General features: G+C 59.2%; 1 protein-coding gene across 9 annotated transcripts; it reads right to left on the bottom strand.

The window, feature by feature from the left end:
- Nucleotides 1-1777: 1777 nt before the first annotated feature.
- PNPLA6 (patatin like phospholipase domain containing 6) lies at nt 1778-25085 on the bottom strand. 9 transcript variants are annotated; one of them, XM_062635046.1, is made up of 36 exons: nt 23247-23294; nt 23106-23162; nt 22158-22242; nt 20646-20737; nt 20449-20546; nt 20219-20359; nt 18301-18460; nt 17178-17258; nt 16704-16832; nt 16536-16616; nt 16370-16448; nt 16189-16272; nt 15509-15615; nt 14150-14341; nt 13652-13729; nt 13230-13435; nt 13002-13133; nt 12776-12899; nt 12582-12695; nt 12279-12354; nt 12029-12169; nt 10803-10866; nt 10553-10721; nt 10306-10488; nt 10110-10228; nt 9879-10035; nt 9148-9264; nt 8981-9050; nt 7554-7670; nt 7200-7316; nt 5521-5669; nt 4533-4685; nt 3761-3877; nt 3419-3491; nt 2543-2652; nt 1778-1956 (listed from the first exon to the last, which is right to left on the bottom strand). In XM_062635046.1, the coding sequence occupies exons 1-36, from the start codon at nt 23283-23285 to the stop codon at nt 1888-1890; spliced, it is 4080 nt and encodes a 1359-aa protein (XP_062491030.1). In that variant the 5' UTR covers nt 23286-23294; the 3' UTR covers nt 1778-1887. The 9 variants fall into 9 exon arrangements, 6 of the variants coding, with proteins under 6 accessions (XP_062491030.1, XP_062491031.1, XP_062491034.1 ...); XM_062635047.1 differs by having other exon boundaries at nt 10110-10225; XM_062635050.1 differs by lacking the exons at nt 23106-23162; nt 23247-23294 and adding an exon at nt 25047-25085.
- Between the last annotated feature and the right edge of the window lie 526 nt (nt 25086-25611).

Raw genomic sequence — 25611 nt, 5'->3', positions numbered from 1 at the left:
CCTGTCCCCAGGGTGTCCCCGTCCCCAGGGTGTCCCCATAGCATAGCCCATGGTGTCCCTGTCCCCATGGTGTCCCCATAGCATAGCCCATGGTGTCCCTGTCCCCATGGTGTCCCCATAGCATAGCCCATGGTGTCCCTGTCCCCATGGTGTCCCTGTCCCCAGGGTGTCCCCATAGCATAGCCCATGGTGTCCCTGTCCCCATGGTGTCCCCATAGCATAGCCCATGGTGTCCCTGTCCCCATGGTGTCCCCATAGCATAGCCCATAGTGTCCCTGTCCCCATGGTTTCCCCATAGCGTAGCCCATAGTGTCCCTGTCCCCAGGGTGTCCCTGTCCCAGGGTTTATCGATGCCATTCCTGCCCATGCAGGAAGAGCTGGGTGCTATCAGCACCCACCAGCACCCAGCTCACTGCATCCGGCGATGGGTGTGAGGTCGGGTGTGCCGGGGGGGGGGGGGGCAATGGGAGTCCCATGGTGGTGCTGGGTGTCCACGGTGGTGCTGGGTGCCCCGTGGTGGTGCTGGGTGTTCGTGGTGGTGCTGGGTGTCCGTGGTGGTGCTGGGTGCCCCATGGTGGTGCTGGGTGTTCGTGGTGGTGCTGGGTGCCCCATGGTGGTGCTGGGTGTCCCGTGGTGGTGCTGGGTGTTTGTGGTGGTGCTGGGTGTCCCATGGTGGTGCTGGGTGTTTGTGGTGGTGCTGGGTGTCCCATGGTGGTGCTGGGTGCCCCATGGTGGTGCTGGGTGTTCGTGGTGGTGCTGGGTGCCCCATGGTGGTGCTGGGTGTCCCATGGTGGTGCTGGGTGCCCCATGGTGGTGCTGGGTGTCCATGGTGGTGCTGGGTGCCCCATGGTGGTGTAGCTCCCCACTCCCACCCAACTTGGTGTCGCTTGGGTGCCCTCCATCCCCTCATCCAGAGCATCAGTGCAGAAAAGAACCACTGGCCCCAGTCCAAGCCCCACTGGATCCCAGTCCCAAGTCCCATTGGATCCCAATCCCCACTGGATCCCAGTCCCCATCGCGTCCAAGCCCTATTGGATAATGTGAGCCATGGGCTGAGCCCCAGTGCATCATAAACCAAGCCCCACTGGATCCCAAGCCCTACTGGATCCCCATCCTGATCCCCATTGGATCCCAATCCTGAGTTCCATTGGATACCAATCCAAGCCCCACTGGATTCCAATCCTGATCTCCATTGGATCCCCATCCTGATCCCCATTGGATACCAATCCAAGCTCTACTGGCTCCCCATCCGGATCCCCATTGGATCCCAAGCCCCATTGGGTGATGTGAGCCATGGGCTGAGCTCCATTGCATCCCAAACCAAGCCCCATTGGATCCCCATCCTGATCCCTATTGGATCCCAAGCCCCATTGGATGATGTGAGCCATGGGCTGAGCTCCATTGCATCCCAAACCAAGCCCCATTGGATCCCCATCCTGATCCCCACTGGATCCCAAACCCAAGCCTCATCGGATCCCAATCCAAGCCCTACTGGATGACGTGAGCCATGGGCTGAGCCCCCCTCTATCCCAAACTCAAGCCCCATTGCATCCCAATGCAGTCCCCACCGGATCCCAATCCCGAGCCACAGGTTGAGCCCCAACGGCTTCCTTTTAATGAAGAACCTCAAGAATCGATTAAAAACGCAACTTTCCAACCGCTTTTGGTGCTAAAACAACAACAGGGAGTAAAAAAACCAAAGGATCAGGACCATGGAGAGGGGCTTGGCCCAGTGCAACAGTGCAGGAGAGACGGAAAAGGGGATCCCGGAGCCCCCCCGTACCCCCTTTCCCTGCTTCGGGATGAACCGGGATGAGTGGGAAGGGGCAATGGGAAGAGGGAGGCCCCCGCAGGGGGAGGTAGTGGCGGCTCCGGGGCTCTTTGGGGTCACATCTGGGGTGCGGAGGGGTCCTGGGGCTGGCTCGAGCGGTGCCGAAGGGAATTCTCCTCCTCCTTCTGGGAATAAACAGGGTATGGGATGGGGATATGGGATGGGGATATGGGATGGGGATGTGGGATGGGGATGTGGGATGGGGACATGGGATGGGGACACGGGATGGGGATACAGGATGGGGACACAGCGTGGGGATACGAGATGGAGATGTGGGATGGGGGCATGGGATGGGGATACGGGAGGAGGACACGGGATGGGGACATGGGATAGGGACACAGGATGGGGACATGGGATGGGGGTACGGGATGGGGACACAGCATGGGGACATGGGATGGGGACATGGGATGGGGACACAGGATGGGGATATGGGATGGGGACACGGGGACGTGGGATGGGGATACGGGATGGGGATATGGGATGGGGACACGGCATGGGGACACGGCATGGGGATACGGGATGGGGATACGGGATGGGAATATGGGATGGGGATATGGGATGGGGACACAGGAGGAGGACATGGGATGGGGGCACGCAATGAGGACACTACAGCACCTGTGGGTCCATTTGGGACCACGCACAGGCTCAGGGCACCCTTAGGACCCCCCAGCCCAGGAGCGCCCCATTCTGAGGCCACCCCATGGCACTCACAGCCCCTGTGGTGCTGGTGCTGGCCTGTTCCGAAGGGGTGGCCGCATCCTGCTCATCCCGGGGGGGGTCCAGTTCCTCGTCCTCATAGTCCGTGACGTCATCGGATTCCTCTGGGGGGGCACAAGGAGAGGCTTGGGATCGGGGACGGGATTGGGATTGGGATTGGGGTCGGGATTGGGACTGGGGACGGGATTGGGGTCAGGATTGGGACTGGGTTCAGGATCAGGACTGAGATCAGGATCGGGATTGGGATCAGGATCAGGATTGGGATCAGGATCGGAATCGGGATTGGGATCAGGATCAGGATCAGGATTGGGATCAGGGTTGGGAGAGGCATTGGGATCAGGATCAGGATTGGGATCGGGGTCGGGACTGGGACCAGGATTGGGATTGGGATCAGGATCAGGATTGGGATTGGGGTCGGGACTGGGATCAGGATCAGGATCGGGATTGGGATCAGGATCAGGCCTGGGATCGGGTTCGAGACTGGGATCAGGATCAAGATTGGGATAGGCATTGGGATCAGGACTGGGATCTGGATCAGGATTGGAATCAGGGTCGGGCCTGGGATCAGGATCAGGATTGGGATCGGGATCAGGGTTGGGATAGGCACTGGGATCAGGACTGGGATCAGGATCAGGCCTGGGATCGGGTTTGAGACTGGGATCAGGATCAGGATTGGGATAGGCATTGGGATCAGGACTGGGATCTGGATCAGGATTGGGATCAGGATTAGGATTGGGGTCGGGATTGGGATTGGTATGAGGACTGGAATTGGGATTAGGATTGGGATCAGGATTAGCATTGGGATCGGGATGAGGACTGGAATTGGGATTAGGATTGGGATCAGGATGGGGAGCCCCATTCCCGGCTCACCTTCGGCGCAGGGCTGCGCTGGCTCGATGCGGGACACCATCTCAGCCAGGTCAATGAAGTGAGTCTTGAGCACCTATGGGGGGACAAAGGGACCCCAAAGAGCACCCCCATGTGTGAGGGTGGAGAAGGGAGGGACATGGGAGCGGGGGAGAAGGTGACAGGAAGAGGACACAAGGATGATGGGGACGGTGATGGGGATGGACCACAAGGGGACCGGGATGCTGAGGGGAGCTGAGATGGACCAAGAGGAGAGGAAGATGCTGGGGAGGGACCAGGAGAAGGGAAACCCCTTAAAGCCAAGGTGCCACCACCCCCCAGGAGCTGGTGTCCCCCCATGCTCACGTCCACGCGCTCGGTGTCGCAGAAGTCGGCCCATCGCCGGTCCTTCACCATCTTCTCAATGATGTCGTCCTGGCTCCAGTGGTCGAAGACCATCTTGCCATGGTGGTACCCAACTTCCTGCAGGGGGGGTGGCCAAAGCAGCTGGAGAACGCCAAAGGACAGCCCAGGCACCCAACTGATGGGCAAGGACACCCAACTGGTGGCCCAGGGCACCCAACTGGTGGCCAAAGACATCCAACTGGTGGACAAGGACACCCAACTGATGGCCAAGGACACTCAGCTGGTGGCCAAAGACACCCAACTGATAGTCCAGGCACCCAAATGATGGTCCAGGCACCCAACTGATTGCCCAGGGCACCCAACTGATGGCCAAAGACACCCAAATGATGGTCCAGGCACCCAACTGAGGGCCAATGACACCCAACTGATGGGCAAGGACACTCAACTGATGGCCCAGACACCCAAATGATGGCCCAGGACACACAAATGATGGCCAAGGACACCCAACTAATGGTCCAGGCACCCAATTGATTGCCCAGGGCACCCAGCTGATGGCCCAGGACACACAATTGATGGTCCAGCACACCCAAATGTTGGGCCAGGACACTCAACTCATGGCCCAGGACACCCAACTGACTGCCCAGGCACCGAACTGATGGCCCAGGGCACACAGCTGATGGCTGAAGAACCCCAACCCATGGCTTGGAGCACCCCATTGATGGCCTGAAGCTGGTCCAGGCCACCCCAGTGACCTTCTTCCCCCCCAACTCACATAGATCTCATCGAACTTGCCGAAGTCCATGGTCTTGAAGCTGTCGATGGGGGGCCGGATGTACTGGCAGTAGGAGCTGGACTTGACCACCTCGAGCTGCCGCACGCAGGACACGTAGGCCAGGCGGGACTGGATCTCGGCCATGTCGGGCACCTGCAAGGCTGAGGAGCTCAGCACCATCTCGCCAGCATCCCCTGGGCCTCATCTTGACCCTTCCACCCATAATCACCTTGACCCTTGCACCCATCGTCACCTTGACCCTTTCATCCAACCCCACCTTGACCCTTCCACCCATCCTCACCTTGACCCTTTCACCCAATCTCACCTTGACCCTTCCACCCAACTCCACCTTGACCCTTCCATCCAACCTCACCTTGACCCTTCCACCCATTCTCACCCCACCCATCCTCACCTTGACCCTTCCATCCATCCTCACCTTGACCCTTCTACCCATCCTCACCTTGACCCTTTCACCCAATCTCACCTTGACCCTTCCACCCAACTCCACCTTGACCCTTCCATCCAACCTCACCTTGACCCTTCCACCCATTCTCACCTTGACCCTTCCACCCATCCTCACCTTGACCCTTCCATCCATCCTCACCTTGACCCTTCTACCCATCCTCACCTTGACCCTTCCATCAATCCTCACCTTGACCCTTCCACCCATCCTCACCTTGACCCTTCCACCCAACCTCACCTTGAGCCTTCCACGCAACCTCACCTTGAGCCTTCCAGCCAACCCCACCTTGACCCTTCCACCCATCCTCACCTTGACCCTTCCACCCAACCCCACCTTGACCCTTCCACCCAACCTCACCTTGACCCTTCCACCCATCCTCACCTTGACCCTTCTGCTCAACCCCACCTTGACCCTTCCACCCAACCCCACCTTGAGCCTCCCACCCATCCTCACCTTGACCCTTCCACCCATCCTCACCTTGACCCTTCCATCCAACCCCACCTTGACCCTTCCACCCATCCTCACCTTGACCTTCTCAGCCCAGGGGTTGAGGCGCTTCCAGAGGAGCCACCAGCCCGACAAAGTGTCCCCATAGTTGCACAGGTCCGTCTCATCCTGGCTGCCCACATCGATGGCCACCACGGTCTTGGCCCCCATGCTGCGGGCGATGTCGGCTGTGGGTAGAAGAGAAAAAGCCGGGTCAACGGCGTCATGGTCCAGCCCTGCTCCGAGCCTGTGGTGAGAGCTGGTGCCATGAATAGAGCAGGGATGGTCCATGAGGCCAGAGCCATGCTGAGGCTCATGGTGGGACAAGAAGTGTCCCATTGGGTGCCAGAGGTGGTGGCAGGAGCCCATTGGTAGGACGTGCCGATGGGCAGCGGTGATGGGGCAAAGAGAGGGCACAGGCAAGTGGCAGTGTCTGTGGTGGGATGTGAAGTAGCACGGAGGTGCCCCAGGAGGACGTCAGGAGATGATGGGAGGTGGATGGAGATGGCTTGAGCATGGAGGAGGTTGGAGATGCTGAAGGAGGAGGCCTGGTGCTGAGGACGTCAAGAGATGATGATGGGATGTGAAGGAAGGTGGTTTGCATCACCATGGAGATGCTCCAGGAGGACACCAGGAGACGATGGGAGGTGGACGGAGGTGGTTTAAACATGGAAGAGGTTGAAGATGCTCCAAGAGGATACCTTGGTGCTGAGGCCATCAAGAGATGATGATTCAAGATGGAAGGAGGTCGATTGGATACGAAGGGAGATGAAGGTGCTGAGGCCATCAAGAGACGATGATGCCAGATGGGTTAAGGTGGCTTTGACCAAAGACACCAAAACACGGTGCAGGATGGAGGAAGGTCACTTGCATGCAAAGGAGGATGACAATATCCTGCGAGGGCGCCCGGTGCCAAGGACACCGAGAGGTGGTAGAAAATACATGGAGGTGTCTTGCAGGGGAAGGAGGATGGAGAAGCTCAAGGAGGAGCTGAGACCATGCAGAGAGGACAATGAGAGATGGTCAAAGGTGGCTTTGCACGTGATGGAGCACGAAGATGCCCCAGGAGGACACCCACTGCTGAGAGCACTGAAGCTGGTGCAGGATGGAGGGAGGTGGCCTGCAGGAGGACAGAGATGCCCTCAGAGAACACTCCATGCCACGAAAAGGATGATGCAGGAGGTTGGCATCGAAGGAGCATGAGGATGCTGAGGATACCAAGGATGCTGCAAGATGAAGGCCTGCATCTTGTGTGTGAAGAAGCATGAGGATGAGAAGCCACCAGATAGGGAGGACACCAAGAGATGATGCAAGATGAAAGGTGGTGGGACACTGGCATAGGGTGCCCAGAGAAGCTGTGGCTGCCCCATCCCTGGCAGTGTTCAAGGCCAGGTTGGACACAGAGGCTCAGAGCAATCTGCTCTAGTGGAAGGTGTTCTTGCCGTTAACAGGATGAGCTTCAAGGTCCTTTCCAACCCAACCTATTCCATGATTCCCTATGGAGAACACCATCTTGTGCCAGATGAAGACACACAAAGACGTCAACAAGGAAACCACCAAGAAGATGCAAAACCAAGCCAGACGTCCCAACTCCAACCTCGTCATCTCCAACCATTGAGAACCCACCTCATGGTGGCCACGTAGCCCTCGCCCAACCACTCACCACCACCTCCAAGGCCAGCCCAGGGTGACGGTGATGGTGTGGAGCTGCTACTTGCCTGGCAGGTTGTTGATGTAACCACCATCCATCAGTAAGTTGCCATCCTTGGGGTCACAGAGTGGTGGCAGGTACCCAGAAAGGGTCATGCTGGCTCGCACGTAGCGCCAGAGCGAGCCTACGCCAGCAGGAACAAACCCAATGAGCACAACCCCGCCTGGAGATCCCTCCTTGGGGCTGCCCCTCGCCCCTGCCCGGGGACGTCTACACCCCATGGGGGCACCCATGGGTGGCAGAGGAACCCCATTGCGCGTCCTTGACCTTGCCTGTTGGGAAAGCTCAACTTGGGATGGGACGTGAGTTTGGGAGGTGGGGTCTTGGAGGAGTTGATGGTCCCGGTGAGGGAGATGCTGACCTGGGACATTGTTAACATAGCAGCCATCCACGAGCCAGTGGCTGTCCTTGGGGTCGCAGAGAGGAGGCAGGTAGGGGGTATAAGAGGTACTGGCTCGGACGTAGCGCCAAAGGCTGCCTGCCGGAGGGAGAGGACATGGTCATGGCCGTTGAGGCCCCAGCAGTAGGTGACCAAGGAGGTTTGGAGCCCCAGAACCAAGCCAGCCAGGATGAGGGAAGGACAGAGATGCTGGTTAGGGGTGGTGAGTGGGGATTAGTTGGCATTAGAAGCCAGAGGAACAGGCAGAGCAATAGCAAGGCTGCTTTGGGAAGCCACCCCGGGCAGCCTTGTGGATGGCTCAATGTCCCAGGGGAGCTCCAACACCAGGCAAGGAGGAGGGGCAGCCACCACCGTGTCCCACCACCACCGCGATGTCCCCACCACCACTGTGATGTCCCCACCAACACCACATCATCCCCACCACCACCGCATCATCCCCACCACCACCGCATCATCCCCACCACCACCACAATGTCCCCACCACCACCACATCATCCCCATCACCACCACATCATACCCATCACATCATCCCCACCACCACACTGACTCCACCACCACCACACTGACTCCACCACCACACTGACCCCACCATCACATCATCCCCACCATCCCCACCATCACCACATCATCCCCATCAGCACCACATCATCCCCATCACCACCACATCATCCCCATCACCACCACATCATCACCACCACATCATCCCCATCACCACATCATAGCCATCACATCATCCCTGCCACCACTGACTCCACCACCACCATATTGACCCCACCACCACCACATCATCCCCGTCACCACCACATCATCCCCATCACCATGACATCATACCCATCACATCATCCCCACCACCACTGACTCCACCACCACCACATCATCCCCATCACCATGACATCATCCCCATCACATCATCCCCACCACCACACTGACTCCACCACCACCATATTGACCCCACCACCACCACATCACGCCCGTGCTGCCCATGCTGTGAGCGTGCGTTATGGGGTTAGTGGTGAGCAGCTATGTTAGAGGAGACACACACATGCTCGAGGTGTCGGGGTGAAGCTTCACCCCCCACTTCTGCTCCCAACCCCTACCAGGCACAGGCAGACCCCCACTGGGAGCTGGGCCTGGTGGGGGTGACCAGGTTGGGCTTGATGATGCTTAAAGGTCTTCTCCAACCTGATTGCTTCTATGGGAAGCCACCACTGCCTGGGCTCACCATGAGCCCTCCAAGCCCCTTCCTGGCTGGACCCGGATGCGTCTTCTCCTTGGGACATGGCAAGCCTTCCCCCATGGAGCAGCGACACGTTTTGGGGTGCTGGTGAGGAAGGTCCCCACAAAGGGGGCTGTGGTAGCACCAGAGAACTTCTCCATGGAGTCCTTACCGTCTGTGTGCACCCGCATGGTGGAGGCTGTGATGTCAGTTGTGACGTTGAAGTAAGGCAGCCACAGGTCCTGTGGGGAGAAGAGGGGGTGGGCGACACTGTGGGGACACTGTGGGGTGGGTGAGGAGGTGCTCAGGACCCTCAGCACGGAGGGGGGAGTGACCCACCTCGATCTGCTTGTCCTGGAAAACCTTGTTGATGCTGTCGTTGAAGGCTGAGCCCGAAAACATGGAGGTGATGGGGTAGGTGAGGTCCAGGATGGTCGCAAACACTGAGTTCATGCACTGGAGGAGGAGGAGGAGGAGAGAAGGGAGAGAGAAGGAGGAGGAAAGAAGGAAGAAGAGAGAAGAAAGGAGAAGGTGGAGACAGAAATGAGGAGAAAGGAGAAGGAGGAGGAAAAATAGAGGAGGAGGAAAGAAGAAGAAGGAAGGAGGAGGAGAAAAGGAGGATGAGGAGAGAAGGAAGAAGAGAGAAAGGGGAGAAAGAAGAACAAAGAAGGAGACAAAAAAGGAGAAAGAAGGACGAGAACAGGAGGAAGAGAAGGAAAAGAAGGAGGAGAACAAGGGAAGAATGAGGAAGGAGGAAAGAAGGAGGAGAAGAAAAGCAGGAGGAGAAAAGGATGAGGAAGGAGAAAGAGAAGGAAAGGAGGAAGGAAAGAGGAAAGAAGGAAGAGGGAGAAAGAAGAGTAAGAAAAGGAGGAGGAGGAAGAATAAGGAGAGGAGAAGACGAGGAAGAGCAAGGTAGAGAAGGAGGAAGAGACGGAGTTAGAATAAGGAGAGAAGGCAAAGGAGGAGGAAAAGGAAGAAAGAGACGCAAGAGGAAGAGGAACAGGAGGAAGGAGACACTTCCCCTGGCAGGAAGGTCCTTCTCTGTGGTGGGGCCATGCCCTGGCACCCACCTTAGCCCACTCCCGCGCCCGCTGCCTGGTGCTGTCGGCGCAGCGCTCCTCGGCGTAGAGGGCCCCGATGAAGGCACCGATGGAGGTGCCACCAACCATGTCAATGGGGATCCCCACCTCCTCCATCGCCTTGATCACCCCGATGTGGGCGCAGCCCCTGGGTGAAGAGGAGGAGGGATGAGACGGGGACCTCCGCACGCCACCGAGTCCCATCCTTGGTGTGGCACCCACCTGGCTCCGCCGCCACCCAGGACGAGGGCGATGGTGTTGCCGGTGAGGACCCGCGCCAGGCGGGAGAAGTCGCTGTGGATGTCGGCCTTCTTCTTATACAACTTCTCATACGTCTCCTGCTGTGGATGCCATGGCCGTTGGGTGCCACTGGGAGAGGTGGACCACCAAGGCCACCTCTGGGACACACGCAACGTACCAGCCTGGCCGGGTTCCGTCGCGTGAAGATGTGCTTGGGACACCTGATGTGGAGGTGACCCGAGCACCAACTGCGCATGTTGAGCCACTCAACGGTGCGGCAAGGGCCGGGCCCACCCTCACGGTGCAGGAGAACCAACTGCTTCAGTGCCCGCACTGCCGTGTTCTCCAGCATCTGCTCCAGCTGTAGAAGCCATCAGCCACCCACCGCAGTGGTGTCCCACCACCTCCTGCCTCCTCAACCTCACCTTCCCCACCATCGGCTCTTGGTCGCCCATCCCTACGATGAGGATGCAGTCGGCCTGACGGATGCACCGCACGGTCCAGGAGGTCAGGGTGGAGTCGGTCAGGTAGAGGACGATGCGGTGGCTGTCCTCCTGCTGTGCCAACCACCCCGAGAGGCGGTACTCCTGGATGCTGCCGAGATGGTTGGGGGGGGGTCAGCTGGTGGCACGCTGGTGGTGGGTCGCTGCTGATGGTCCTCCCAATGGGAGTTACCTGTCCAGCGCCAAGTAGCCGAGGTTGATGCGGAGGACGTCGCTGGTGAGGAGCAAAGTGGGACCTGGAAGAGGTGGGACATGGTCACCACCATGCCGTGGTCACCATTGTGCCATGGGGCTCTGGGCACCAGGTCATGGATGGTACCATGCCATGGGGTTGTGGTCACCACCATGCTGTGGTCACCATTGTGCCATGAGGTTGTGATCACCACTATGATGTGGTCAACATTGTGCCATGGGGCTCTGGGCACCAGGTCATGGATGGTACCATGCCATGGGGTTGTGGTCACCACCATGCTGTGGTCACCATTGTGCCATGGGGTTGTGGTCACCACCATGCTGTGGTAACCATTGTGCCATGGGGTTGTGGTCACCACTATGATGTGGTCACCATTGTGCCATGGGGTTGTGGTCACCACTAGGATGTGGTCACCATTGTGCCACGGGGTTGTGGTGGCAACCATGCTGTGGTCACCATCATGCCATGGGGTTGTGGTCACCAGGTCATGGTTGCTACCATGCCATAGGGTTGTGGTCAGCAGCACGCTGTGGTCACCATTGTGCCATGAGGCTGTGGTCACCACTATGATGTGGTCATCACTGTTGCCATGGGGTTGAGGTTGCAACCATGCTGTGGTCACCATCATGGCCATGGGGTTGTAATCATCAAGTCATGATAGCTACCATGCCATGGAGCTGTGGTCACAACCATGCTGTGGTCACCATCGTGCCATGGGGTTGTGATCACCACCATCCTGTGGTCATCATCATGCCATGGGGCTGTCGTTGCAACCATGCTGTAGTCATCATCATGCCATGGGGCTGTGGTCATCAGGTCATGGATGGTACCATGCCATGGGGTTGTGGTCACCAGCATGCTGTGGTCACCATCGTTGCCATGGGGCTGCGGTCACCGCCATGCTGTGGTCACCATCGTGCCCATGGGGTTGTGGTCATCAGGTCATGATAGCTACCATGACATGGGCCTGTGGTCACCACCGCTCTGTGGTCACCATCATGCCATGGGGTTGTGGTCACCACCGCTCTGTGGTCACCATCATGCCATGGGGTTGTGGTCAACGCTACGCTGTGGTCACCATCATGCCATGGGGCTGTGGTCATCATCATGCCATAGGGCTGCGGTCACCGTCATGCCATGGTCATCATTGTGCTATGTGATCGTGGTCACCACCATGCTGGGGTCACCGCTGCACTGGCACTCACCGATGGCATCAAGAGCGTGCTTGAGCTCCAGCGAGAAGGCCACGGCAGGGACACTGTCACACACCGGCAGCACCGCCACCGTCGAGAGGTTGCTGGTGGGGTTGATGGGCTCCGAGCTGGAGGCCATGCCCAAGCCAGAGCCTGCACGGACAGGACCATAGGGACGTGGACACCTTCCATGCACTGCTTTGGTGATGGCCACCAGCCCTGAAGAAGCCACCTCGTTGGCCCCAGTCCCTTTAGGACCTACTTGCAAAGGGCGCACGGAGTTGCTGCAGGTTCCCCAAGATCTTCTGGCTCAGGAGGTGGATGAGGCGGGTGACGACCTGCAGGGACCAGGATGGGGATGGCATCAGCCCCATGGCATCATCACACCTGGTAGGGCTTCCTAAGCTGGACCCCAAACTAGTGTCCAATGTGCCTTTACGGGTGCCGCCGCCACCACCACCACCTCAGAGAGGGACACCCATTGAGGACCTCTACAGGCCGGAAGGGACAAGGGGACATTCTCCTTCCGTAGGTGAAGACCCCATGATGGAAGATCTGGAGGTACCTGGGGGTATCTGCGCTTGATGTTGTTCAAGGTGCCCTCAGGCAGCTTGGCCAGCTCCGAGTCCCGCACCGCATGGACCGTGGTGGCACGAGGCTGCCGGGTGAGGGCTTCCACCTGCAGTAGAAGACACATGGCCATGATGCACCATCCAGACACCCGTGGTGTCCACCCCACGGCCCTGCCATGGCTCTCACCACCCCGATGAGGTCTGCACGGCCGTACTCCCCAACGAGCTCCTTCTTGCCGCTGCCCTTCTGGATGACGGAGCGGAGGCGCCCGTTGAGCACGATGTAGGTACAGTCTGACTTGTCACCCTGCCTGAGGGACACCACCAGTGTGTGGAGCTCAGGACCTCAGCCCCATAGCGACGTGCTGGGTGGCTCCCCAAGGCGAGGTGGGCACCCATCCCTTGGTACCCACCGGTAGAGCGCCCGCCCGGCCTCCACTGCCATCCAGTCGATGGCAAAGTCCATCTGGCGCACGAAGGGGGACATACGGGCCACCACGATGTGGGCAACGGTCAGCACCACGCTGGGCTGCTCCCGCATGATGCTAGGGGCCAAGAGCAGTTGGGGGGAGCCCCAAGAGATGCCACCTTGAGAATCCCCTTTGGAATCAACCCTTTGCCCCCAGAGCTCCTCCACTCACTCGTAGAAGTCCATCTTGGACATCTTGAGGAAGGTGCAGTCGCGGTTGGCCTTGATGGTGTAGATGAGGGGCTCACCAGTGAGCACACCCAGTTGTCCCACCATCTCTCCAGGTTGGGTCAAGAAGAGGAAGACGTGTTCTGCCTTGTCAATCATCTGCTGGTACACATGCAGGCAGCCACATATGACAAAGTAGAGGCTCGCGTCCTGCCAAGATGTCACCCCATCACCATTGGAGGCCACCTGAGATCCTCAGCATCACTTGGGGCCTTTCTTCTGGTTCTCTTCCCAAGGTGTTTTGCACCCTCCAGATGGCTTTGGGGATCATTCCTGCCCCCTGTCACCCATAGGGAAGGAGCAGGACAAGGAGCACCCCATGGAGATGAAGGGTGATGGGAGCAGCTCTCCAAAACCCAAACCAACCTGTTCCCCTTCACAGGCAATGACCGCCCCAGCCTTGGCACGATAGAGCTCGACACGGTCATCTAGGAGAGAAGGGTCCTAGAAGGAAGAACAGCATCACATGAGGTGATGGGGTCCACCGAGATGGAGACCACCATGGAGACCACTGTGAGGAGATGGCAACCCACCATAAAGTGATTGAGGACCACCACGAGGAGATGGGGACCACAACGAGGAGACAGGGGGCAATGGGGACAACACAAAGTGATGGAGGACCATCCCAAAGGGATGGGGGACCACCACAAAGTGATGGGGATCCATCATGAGGTGACTGGAGCCACCACAAAGTGATGAAGACCCACCACAAGACCACAAGAACCAATCACGAAGCAACATGAACCACTACAAAGCAAGAGGGGACCAACATGAAGTGACAAGGACCACCATGAAGCCATGGGGACCAACATGAAGCCACAGGGGACCACCACAAAGGCCCAGAGGAGCTGTTCCTGCTCTCACCTCCAACTTCATGAGCTTGCCCAGCTCTTGCTTGGCAGTCTCCAAGATGGTGCTGCTCTGGCTGCCCTGGTATGGTCCAACGGGAGGGTTCATAGGGGTGGGCTCTTCCCTGCCATAGCTGTAGCGGTAGATACCAGATGGTTGCTCCTCCAGCGTCACCGTCTTGCGCTCCTTAGGCTCATGAGAGATGGACTATGGGGGAGATGGGACAGGTCCATCACCATCCATGGTCACCCTGGTGGTGCTGGTGAAGGATTTGGGTGGACACAATCATTAGGATTGGAAGGGACCTCTGGAGATTATCTGGGGGGCCAAGGCAGGGCCACCTCCAGCGGGATACACAGGAATGTGGCCATGGTGGGTTTGGAATGTCTCCAGATTCCCTTGGATCCTGATCCTGACCAGGGATGGATCAGCTGCTCCCACAACTCTGTATCTTCATCCCCAGCTCTGTATCTCCATCCCCAACTCCATATCTCCATCCCCAGCTCCGTATCTCCATCCCCAGCTCCGTATCTCCATCCCCAGCTCTGTATCTCCATCCCCAGCTCCATATCTCCATCCCCAGCTCTGTACCTCCATGCTAGCTCCTTATCTCCATCCCCAATTCCGTATCTCCATCCCCTACTCCGTATCTCCATCCCCAACTCCGTATCTCCATCCTCAACTCCGTATCTCCATCCCCAACTCCGTATCTCCATCCCCAATTCCATAGCTCCATCCCCAGCTCCTTATCTCCATCCCCAATTCCTATCTCCATCCCCAATTCCATAGCTCCATCCCCAATTCCTATCTCCATCCCCAATTCCATAGCTCCACCCCAGCTCTGTATCTCCATCCCCAATTCCATATCTCCATCCCCAATTCCGTATCTCCATCCCCAACTCCATATCTCCATCCCCAGCTCCGTATCTCCATCCCCAGCTCTGTATCTCCATCCCCAGCTCCGTATCTCCATCCCCAGCTCTGTATCTCCATCCCCAGCTCCATATCTCCATCCCCAATTCCATAGCTCCATCCCCAATTCCATATCTCCATGCCCAGCTCCGTATCTCCATGCCCAGCTCCGTATCTCCATCCCCAATTCCATATCTCCATGCCCAGCTCTGTATCTCCATCCCCAGCTCCATATCTCCATCCCCAATTCCATAGCTCCGTCCCCAATTCCATATCTCCATGCCCAGCTCCGTATCTCCATGCCCAGCTCCGTATCTCCATCCCCAGTTCCGTATCTCCCATCCCTTCATCCACATCATTGAGAAACAAGGTGAAGATGACCCTGCAGTATCAGCTCCTGGAGAACATCACTGACCATGGTCTTCCAACTGGACTCTCCTCCATTATCCCAACCCTCTTTACCTGGGAGAAGGTGGGAAAGGCGCTGGTCCTGTCCTCCTGCAGTGACACCGAGATGCGCCCGCGCTCGTAGGCCAGGTCGAAGTCAGAGCGAGGACCTTTCTGGATGCCTGTGATGGGGGAAGGTGGGGTCACCAGGGTCCAAGATAAGGGTGTTGGATGGGGAATGGAGGATGGGGGTGCACAAGGATGGGAGATGAGGGACGGGGGTGCACAGGGGTGGGAGATGTAGGATGGGGGTGCACAAGGGTGGGAGATGTAGGATGGGGATGCACAAGGATGGGAGATGCAGGATGGGGATTCACAAGGGTGGGAGATGAGGGATGGGGGTGCACAAGGGTGGGAGATGCAGGATGGGGGTGCACAAGGATGGGAGATGAGGGATGGGGATGCACAAGGGTGGGAGATGCAGGATGGGGGTGCACAAGGATGGGAGATGCAGGATGGGGATGCACAAGGATGGGAGATGTAGGATGGGGATGAACAAGGGTGGGAGATGCAGGATGGGGATGCACAAGGGTGGGAGATGTGGGATGGGGATGCACAAGGGTGGGAGATACAGGAACATGGGGTAGCAGAATGCTCTGGGGTGGTGGCCACATGAGGTTGGAAGAGGTCCACAACCCTGGTGGCCCTACATGACCTTGGGACCCCCCAGTTCCTTCGCCCAGCCTCTGACCCACCAGCAATGTCCACTGGCATGGAGATGCAGCGGCTCATGGTCGGCTTGGGGGGCTCTGGGCCTCCAGCTTTCAATGTCTCAGCAGCTGGATGAGAAACCACCCTAAGTATGAGCAGCAGAGCCCCCCATCGTGGTGGCACCACCATGGGGAGAGGTTCCAGGGCCCCATTCCCACCTCCTACCTGGCTCCCGGCCCTCATCCGTGTGGCCGAGGCCGCGCTTGCCGTGGCGGACCGGGCTGGTGCGGGCAGCGTGGCTGGGCTGTGGGAAGAGCTTTGGTGGTGGCAAGTCCTGCAATGGGGAGCATGGGGAGGGTTGGGGGCTCACAGGAGTTGAGGAGGAACTCACGTGGCTGAAGAGCTCGTTGGTCAAGCCAAGGTAGTTGTGCAAAGCCAAGAAGGTGACTCGCTGCAGGCGCACCATGATGATCTACAGTGGGGGGGGGAAGAAGCCATCAGTGGTCTCCTGGCACCCCGAGGGGACAACCCCATGGGGGTCCCACCAAGCCAGACCCACCTGCACCATCCGCACCAAGCTCTCGGGGTAGTTCTCAAAGATGGCTGAGAAAGCTTCAACTGGCAACCGGAGGATGGTGGAGTTTGCTGCTGCCCGGGCGCTCACTGTCTTGTATGGACGTTGGTGGCCCTAGGTGACACATCGAGGTCCATCTCAGCCATGCATGAGGGGTGGTGGCACTTGGGGGCTGGCAAAGCTCACTGGTGGCACCAGGCTTTCGGCTGGTTGGGCTTGGGGATGGCCATGGTTGGGCTGGGAAGGGTTGGGGACACCTATGGTCAGGTTGGAGGGACTTGGGAGTCAACCACCATCACGCTTAGGAGGCTTGGGGATGGTCACAGCCAGGTTTAGGGGGCTTGGGGACAACCATGATCAAGCATAGAGGGCCTGGGGATGGTCCCAACCAAGCTTAGAGGGTTTGGGGATGGCCATGCCCAGGTTTAGGGGACCTGGGGACACAGCTGGCACTGGTACCGTGAGGACATCGACGATGCTGAGCAGGCTGTGCACGCTGTCCCCAGGGAACACCTCCTTCATCACCGTCTCCTTCCCATCCTGTACAGCACAAACTCCCTTTGCTCTTCCCATCTCCATGCCCTTGGTGTGCCCATCCATCCATCCATCCATCCATCCATCCATCCATCCATCCTACATCCATATCCATCTATCATCCATCCATCATCCACCCATCCATCCATCATCCATCCATCCATCCATCCATCCATCCATCCATCCATCCATCCATCCATCATCCATCCATCCATCATCCATCCATCCATCCATCCATCATACATCCATCCATCCATCCATCCATCCATCCATCCATCCATCATCCATCCATCCATCCATCATCCATCCATCCATCCATCCATCCATCCATCCATCCATCCATCATCCATCCATTCATCCATCCATCATCCATCACCCATTCATCATCCATCCATATCCATCTATCATCCATCCATCATCCACCCATCCATCATCCATCCATCCATCATCCATCCATCATCCACCATCCATCCATCATCCATCCATCATCCATCCATCCATCCATCCATCCACGCATCCATCCATCATCCATCCATCATCCATCCATCCATCATCCATCCATCCATCCATCCATCCATCCATCCATCCATCCATCCATCCATCATCCATCCATCCATCATCCATCCATCCATCCATCCATCCATCCATCCATCCATCCATCCATCATCCATCCATCATCCATCCATCATCCATCCATCCATCATCCACCCATCATCCATCCATCCATCCATCCATCCATCCATCCATCCATCCATCATCCATCCATCATCCATCCATCCATCCATCCATCATCCATCCATCCATCCATCCATCCATCCATCCATCCATCCATCATCCATCCATCCATCCATCCATCCATCCATCCATCCATCCATCCATCCATCCATCCATCATCCATCCATCATCCATCCATCATCCATCCATCCATCATCCATCCATCATCCATCCATCCATCATCCATCCATCCATCCATCCATCCATCCATCCATCCATCCATCCATCCGTCCATCATCCCTCCACCCACCACCTCTCTTCCCCCCATCCACACCGGTCCGGTGAGGATCAGCTCCAGTTTCCCATCCTGCAGCACGTAGATGCTGGAGTCGGCTTGTCCCGGCCGGAAGACGTATTCCCCTTGGTGGCACTGCTGGAACACCATGTGCTTGCAGAGCTCCAGGAACAAGGGCTTCTCAAAGTGACCCAGCACCCTGCGGGGACAAGGATGGGGACACGAGGTGACACGGAGCCCACCACGAGCTGCTCTGGTCCCCTGGGGCCACCACAGCGATGGGGATGCAGAAGGGAAGAGCATCCTCCAGGGAACCGGTCCAGCCTGCACCCACGCAAAGGGGTTGGATCCTGAGTCCTGGATCCTGAGCCTGACCTCAGGGATGGATCCTGACCCCAAGGATGGATCCTGGTCCCCCTGGACCCTAATCCTGACCCACACCAATGGATCCTGTCCCTCAGCGATGGATCCTGACCCTAAAGGCTGGACCCTGGTCCTCTTGGATCCTGCTCCTGACCCCAGGGATGGATCCTGACCCCAAAGGCTGGATCCTGGTCCTCTTGGATCCTGCTCCTGAGCCCAGGGATGGATCCTGATCCTGATCCACAGGGATGGATACTGACCCCTGGACCCTAATCCGGACCCATAGCAATGGATTCTGACCCCAGGGCCGGATCCTGAGCCTAAGGACTGCATCGTGGTCCCCCTGGATCCTGCTCCTGACCGCAGGGATGGATCCTGATCCACAGGGATGGATCCTGCACCCCTTAGATGCTATTCCTGACCCCATGGATGCCTCCTGCTCCCCCTAGATCCTGTTCCTGACCCCATGGCTGGCTCCTGCTCCCCCTGGCTCCCCTTCTCCTGCTCCTGACCCCATATCTGGCTCCTGCTCCCTCTGGATCCTGCTCCTGACCCCATGGCTGGCTCCTGCTCCCCCTGGATCCTATTCCTGACCCCATGGCTGGCTCCTGCTCCCCCTGGATCCTGTTCCTGACCCCATGGCTGGCTCCTGCTCCCCCTAGATCCTATTCCTGACCCCATGGCTGGCTCCTGCTTCCCCTAGATCCTATTCCTGACCCCATGGCTGCCTCCTGCTCCCCCTAGATCCTGTTCCTGACCCCATGGCTGGCTCCAGCTCCCCCTGGCTCCCCTTCTCCTGCTCCTGACCCCATATCTGGCTCCTGCTCCCTCTGGATCCTGCTCCTGACCCCATGGCTGGCTCCTGCTCCCCCTGGATCCTGTTCCTGACCCCATGGCTGCCTCCTGCTCCCCCTAGATCCTGTTCCTGACCCCATGGCTGGCTCCTGCTCCCCCTAGATCCTATTCCTGACCCCATGGCTGGCTCCTGCTTCCCCTAGATCCTATTCCTGACCCCATGGCTGCCTCCTGCTCCCCCTAGATCCTGTTCCTGACCCCATGGCTGGCTCCTGCTCCCCCTAGATTCTATTCCTGACCCCATGGCTGCCTCCTGCTCCCCCTGGATCCTGTTCCTGACCCCATGGCTGCCTCCTGCTCCCCCTAGATCCTATTCCTGACCCCATGGCTGCCTCCTGCTCCCCCTGGATCCTGTTCCTGACCCCATGGCTGGCTCCTGCTCCCCCTAGATCCTGTTCCTGACCCCATGGCTGGCTCCTGCTCCCCCTAGATCCTGTTCCTGACCCCATGGCTGGCTCCTGCTCCCCCTGGCTCCTGCTCCTGACCCCATGGCTGCCTCCTGCTCCCCCTAGATCCTGTTCCTGACCCCATGGCTGGCTCCTGCTCCCCCTAGATCCTGCTCCTAACCCCATGGCTGGCTCCTGCTCCCCCTGGATCCTATTCCTAACCCCATGGCTGGCTCCTGCTCCCCCTGGCTCCTGCTCCTGACCCCATGGCTGGCTCATGCTCCCCCTGGATCCTATTCCTAACCCCATAGCTGGCTCCTGCTCCCCCTGGCTCCCCTTCTCCTGCTCCTCACCTCACGTTCTTGAGCATGAAGAGCACCTCGGAGGGCAGGTGGGAGCTGCCGGTGTCGAACTCGCCCAGGTCGGCCTCCAGCAGCACCGGCGACGGCTCCTTCATCTGCAGCTTGGGCAGCTCCTTCTGCATGTGCAGGAACCTTGGGGACACGGAGGTGGCAGCGGGTCACTGCCTGTCTGCCTGTCCCCTCTGGGGTCCCCATCCCATGGCACCCCATGGGCTCCTCACTTCCTGGCCAGGTTGAACATCCGCAGCCTCCTCTTCATGCGCGGGCGCGAGGCACTGGAGATGGTGGTGTCCATGAGGGACGACGTGGATTGGGACACCTGGGGTTGGGGACAGGGAGGGGGCGCTCAATGGGGACATCAAAAAGCCACCAGCACCCACACCCCCCCCCCCCTTCTTTGTGGTCACCTCAATGTCACCTTGCGCATGATCTTGCGGCCGTAGAAGAGCATCTTGTCCCGCTTGCGGAAGCGGTACCGCGGGGACTCCTGCTCCACGGCTCCTGGGGACACTGAGGGGGACAGGGCAATGGGGACGGTGTCACCTCCCCGTCCCCAAGGACACCATGGGGGGGACAGGGCAGTGGGGACGGTGTCACCTCCCTGTCCCCAAGGACACCATGGGGGGGACAGGGCAATGGGGATGGTGTCACCTCCCCGTCCCCAAATCCACCATGGTGGGTTCAGGTCAATGGGGATGGCATCACATCCCTGTCCCCAAGGCCACCATCATGTGGACAGGGCAATGGGGACGGTGTCACCTCCCTATCCCCAAGGCCACCATGGTGGGGACAGGGCAATGGGGACAGTGTCACCTCCCTGCGCCCAAGGACACCATGGTGGGGACAGGGCAATGGGGACGGTGTCACCTCCCTGTCCCCAAGGACACCATGGTTGAGACAAAGCAATGGGGATGGTGTCACCACCCTGTCCCCAAGGCCACCATGGTGGGGACAGGGCAATGGGGACGGTGTCACCTCCCTGTCCCCAAAGCCACCATGATGGGGACAGGGCAATGGGGACAGTGTCATCTCCCTGTCCCCAAGGACACCATGGTTGAGACAAAGCAATGGGGATGGTGTCACCACCCTGTCCCCAAGGCCACCATGGGGGGGACAGGGCAATGGGGATGGTGTCACCCCCCTGTCCCCAAGAACACCATGGTGGGGACAGGGCAATGGGGACGGTGTCACCTCCCTGTCCCCAAGGCCACCATGGGGGAGACAGGGCAATGGGGACGGTGTCACCACCCTGTCCCCAAGGACACCATGGTGGGTTCAGGTCAATGGGGACGGTGTCACCCCCCTGTCCCCAAGAACACCATGGGGGGGACAGGGCAATGGGGACGGTGTCACCCCCCTGTCCCCAAGGACACCATGGGGGGGACAGGACAATGGGGACGGTGTCACCTCCCCGTCCCCAAGGACACCATGGTGGGGACAGGGCAATGGGAACGGTGTCACCTCCCTGTCCCCAAGGACACCATGGTGGGGACAGGGCAATGGGGACGGTGTCACCTCCCTGTCCCCAAGGACACCATGGTTGAGACAGGGCAATGGGAACGGTGTCACCTCCCTGTACCCAAGGACACCATGGTGGGGACAGGGCAATGGGGATGGTGTCACCCCCCTGTCCCCAAGGCCACCATGGTGGGGACAGGGCAATGGGGACGGTGTCACCTCCCTGTATCCAAATCCACCATGGTGGGGACAGGGCAATGGGGACGGTGTCAACTCCCTGTCCCCAAGGCCACCATGGGGGAGACAGGGCAATGGGGACGGTGTCACCTCCCTGTCCCCAAGGCCACCATGGGGGGGACAGGGCAATGGGGACGGTGTCACCTCCCTGTCCCCAAGGCCACCATGGGGGGGACAGGGCAATGGGGACGGTGTCACCTCCCTGTCCCCAAGGCCACCATGGGGGGACACTCACTCTTCAGGCGCAGGCGGCGCAGCAGGACCATGGTGGCCACGGTGATGGCAGCGAAGAAGGTCAAGCCCAGGAAGGCTCCCAGCACCTGCACAGAGACAGGGGGGTCCCCAAGTGTCCCCAAGGGCATGGGGACAAGCTGGGGGGTGATTGGTGGCACTGCCACAATGGTGACACGGAGCCATTGGGGGATAGAACACTGTCCTTTGAGGACATGGGGACACGTTCGTGTCCCATCAAGGGGTGCTCAGCAGCATTGGGGATGGGGACACTGTCCCTTAGGGGACATAGGGACACATTTGGGCCCTTCAAGGGGTGCTCAGCAGCATTAGGGTTGGGGACACCGTCCCTTAGGGGACATGGGGACACATTTGGGCCCTTGAAGGGGTGCTCAGCAGCATTAGGGATGGGGACACTGTCCCTTAGGGGACATAGGGACACATTTGGGCCCTTCAAGTGGTGCTCAGCAGCATTAGGGTTGGGGACACCGTCCCTTAGGGGACATAGGGACACATTTGGGCCCTTCAAGGGGTGCTCAGCAGCATTAGGGTTGGAGACACCGTCCCTTAGGGGACATGGGGACACATTTGGGCCCTTGAAGGGGTGCTCAGCAGCATTAGGGATGGGGACACTGTCCCTTAGGGGACATGGGGACACATTTGGGGCCCTCAAGTGGTGCTCAGCAGCATTAGGGTTGGGGACACCATCCCTTAGGGGACATGGGGACACATTTGGGCCCTTCAAGGGGTGCTCAGCAGCATTGGGGATGGGGACACCGTCCCTTAGGGGACATGGGGACACATTTGGGCCCTTCAAGGGGTGCTCAGCAGCATTGGGGATGGGGACACTGTCCTTAGGGGACATGGGGACACATTTGGGGCCCTTCAAGAGGTGCTCAGCAGCATCGGGGCCCTGCCACCACCCCTTGGGGACCCATTGATGCCCCCTCACCGTGAAGAGCTGCTCCTCACTGAAGAACAGGGCCATCGCAGCCATGGCGGACTCGTCCTGTGGGGACATGGGGACACCCTGGTGTCACCCCCTGACACCCTATGGGGTGGCTGTCACACCCCCCACACCCCCCCCACCTACCTCCACCTCCTCCTGCGGCTCCGACTCGCTCTGCCCCATGGCCCCAGCCTGCAGAGAGAGCCCAAAGCCACTGGGTTGGGGCCACCCAAGGGACACCTCCAGGTGGGTGAAACCCCACCAAGGGGTGGCTTTGGTTGGGGGTTGCTGTGTGAGGGGTGCAATAGGGACACCACCCCCCCCCCCCAAGGGTGACATCAAGGGGGCAGGAGGGGATTTCGGAGTCCTCTGCATGGTGGGGACAGGAAGAGGTGGCAGGAACACTGTGGTTGTGACAGTTCCTGTGGAGGCCACCGAACGGTGTCACCCATCGTGGTGTCACCCTGTCCCTGTCACCCATTGTGGTGTCACCCTGTCCCTGTCACCCATCACGGTGTCACCCATCGTGGTGTCACCCATCGCGGTGTCACCCTGTCCCTGTCACTCATTGTGGTGTCACCCATCACAGCGTCACCCATCACAGTGTCACCCTGTCCCTGTCTCCCACTGTGGTTTCACCCTTCGTGGTGTCACTCATCACAGTGTCACCCTGTCACTGTCACCCACTGTAGTGTCACCCATCACAGTGTCATCCATCACAGCATCACCCTGTCACTGTCACCCATCAGAGTCTCACCCTGTCCTAGTCCCCCATTGTGGTGTCACCCTGTCCCTGTCACCTATTGTGGGATCACTCTGTCACTGTCACCCACTGTGGGATCACTCTGTCACTATCACCATCATGGTGTCACCCTGTCCTGGTCACCCATCACAGTGTCACCCTGTCACTGTCACCCATTGTGGTGTCACCCTGTCCCTGTCCCCAACCACAGTATCACCCTGTTCCTGTCACCCATTGCAGTGTCACCCTGTCCCTGTCACCCACTGTGGTGTCCCCCACTGTGGTGTCACCCTGTCCCTGTCACCCACTGTGGTGTCACCCATCACGGTGTCACCCTGTTCCTATCACCCATTGTGATGTCACCCTATCATTGTCACCCATTGTGATGTCACCCTGTCCTTATCACCCATTGTGGTGTCACCCTGTCCCTGTCACCCACCACAGCAGCCCTGGGTGTCACAACCATGACACCACCCCCCCCCCCGGTCACCTTCCCAAGGACACCCCATGGCAGGTGGCAACAGCACCGGGCCCTGGTGACACCCCCATGGGTGACAACAGCCACCCATAGGTGACAACACCCCCATGGGTGACAACAGCCACCCATAGGTGACAACAGCCCCATGGGTGCCAATTACCCCCCCCCGTTTCTGCCATCACCCCCCCCTCCATTATTACCCCCCTTCGCTTGTTCTACCCCCCCCAGGGGCAATATTAACAACCCCCCCCTTTACACCACCCCCCTTACACCACCCCCCTTACACCACCCCCCCAAGGCCAGCTTTGCCCCCCCATGGCTGCTATTGCCCCATCACCCCCATCTCCTTCAGCCCCCCTTTACCCCCCCCAATCAAGAACCACCCCCCCCGGGGTTATTATTGCCCCCCCCATTATTGCCCCATCCCCAGGCTCTTATTGCCCCAACCACTGCAGTTGGGGGGGGGGAATAAAGCTACCCCCCAATATCACGCCCCTCAATAGTTTTGCCTCCTCCCCATTACACCCCCCCCCATGTTATTGCCCCCTCCCCAGACCCACATTGCCCCCCCCCAATAGGGCCCCCTAACGGGTCCTGCACCCCCCAACCTCCCCTCTGCCCCCCCTCCAAAGCCGGTTCTGCCCCCCCCGGGGGTTAATTGCCCCCCCTAAACGTTATTGCCCCCCATAAACGTTAATGCCCCCCCCCCAACCCCGGCCCTCACCGGCCGCCGCCTCACGCCCCGCTCCGGCGCTAACGGAGGTCATGCCCCCTTTAAGGCGGCCCCGCCCCTCGCCCTGACGTCATACGCAACGGAGGGTGGGGCACGTTGCGGCGGCGCCATGTTGGGAAGGTCGGGGAGGAGACAAGGGCGGTGAGGCTGCGGGGCGCCATCTTGGGTGCGGCGCGGGAAGATGACGTCAGCACAGGGCAACCGCAGCGGGTATCGCGGGAGGCGCCATCTTTGGTGTGGCCGGGGGTGACGTCATTGAAGGGCGACAACAACGGGTGTGGCCGGGTGGGCGGCGCCATATTGGGAGTGGCAAGGGGGGGTACAGACACCACCCATAGCCCCACTGTGACCCCCATGGCCACCCCATGGTGCTGGCACCCAAACCCCCCCCCCCCTCCCACCCCACGGCGCGGGGACCCCCACAGCAGCACCCATCGGCCCCATTCATCTCCCAGGGCGCTTTATTCCCCCCACCACAGGGGCACCCATTGGGACCCCCTGCCCCTGGACCAGGCTGAGCCCGTCCACAACTCAGTCCATGAATGAGGAGGTCTTC

This window comes from Pezoporus occidentalis, unplaced genomic scaffold, assembly GCF_034315485.1.
Source record: "Pezoporus occidentalis ecotype Australia unplaced genomic scaffold, CSIRO_AGI_Poc_V1 ctg446, whole genome shotgun sequence".
Classification (NCBI taxonomy): domain Eukaryota; kingdom Metazoa; phylum Chordata; class Aves; order Psittaciformes; family Psittacidae; genus Pezoporus; species Pezoporus occidentalis.
This window is presented reverse-complemented; position numbering and strand designations above follow the sequence as displayed.

What these genes read in the sequence shown, in the direction of transcription:
- PNPLA6 (XM_062635046.1), bottom strand. Translation starts at nt 23,285, where the DNA reads ATGGGGCAGAGCGAGTCGGAGCCGCAGGAGGAGGTGGAG. An exon ending in CCTTTCCCACCTTCTCCCAG is followed by an intron (nt 14,342 to 15,508) that starts GTAAAGAGGGTT and finishes TCTCCCCCATAG; the next exon opens with TCCATCTCTCATGAGCCTAA. An exon ending in TTGCCTGTGAAGGGGAACAG is followed by an intron (nt 13,436 to 13,651) that starts GTTGGTTTGGGT and finishes ACATCTTGGCAG; the next exon opens with GACGCGAGCCTCTACTTTGT.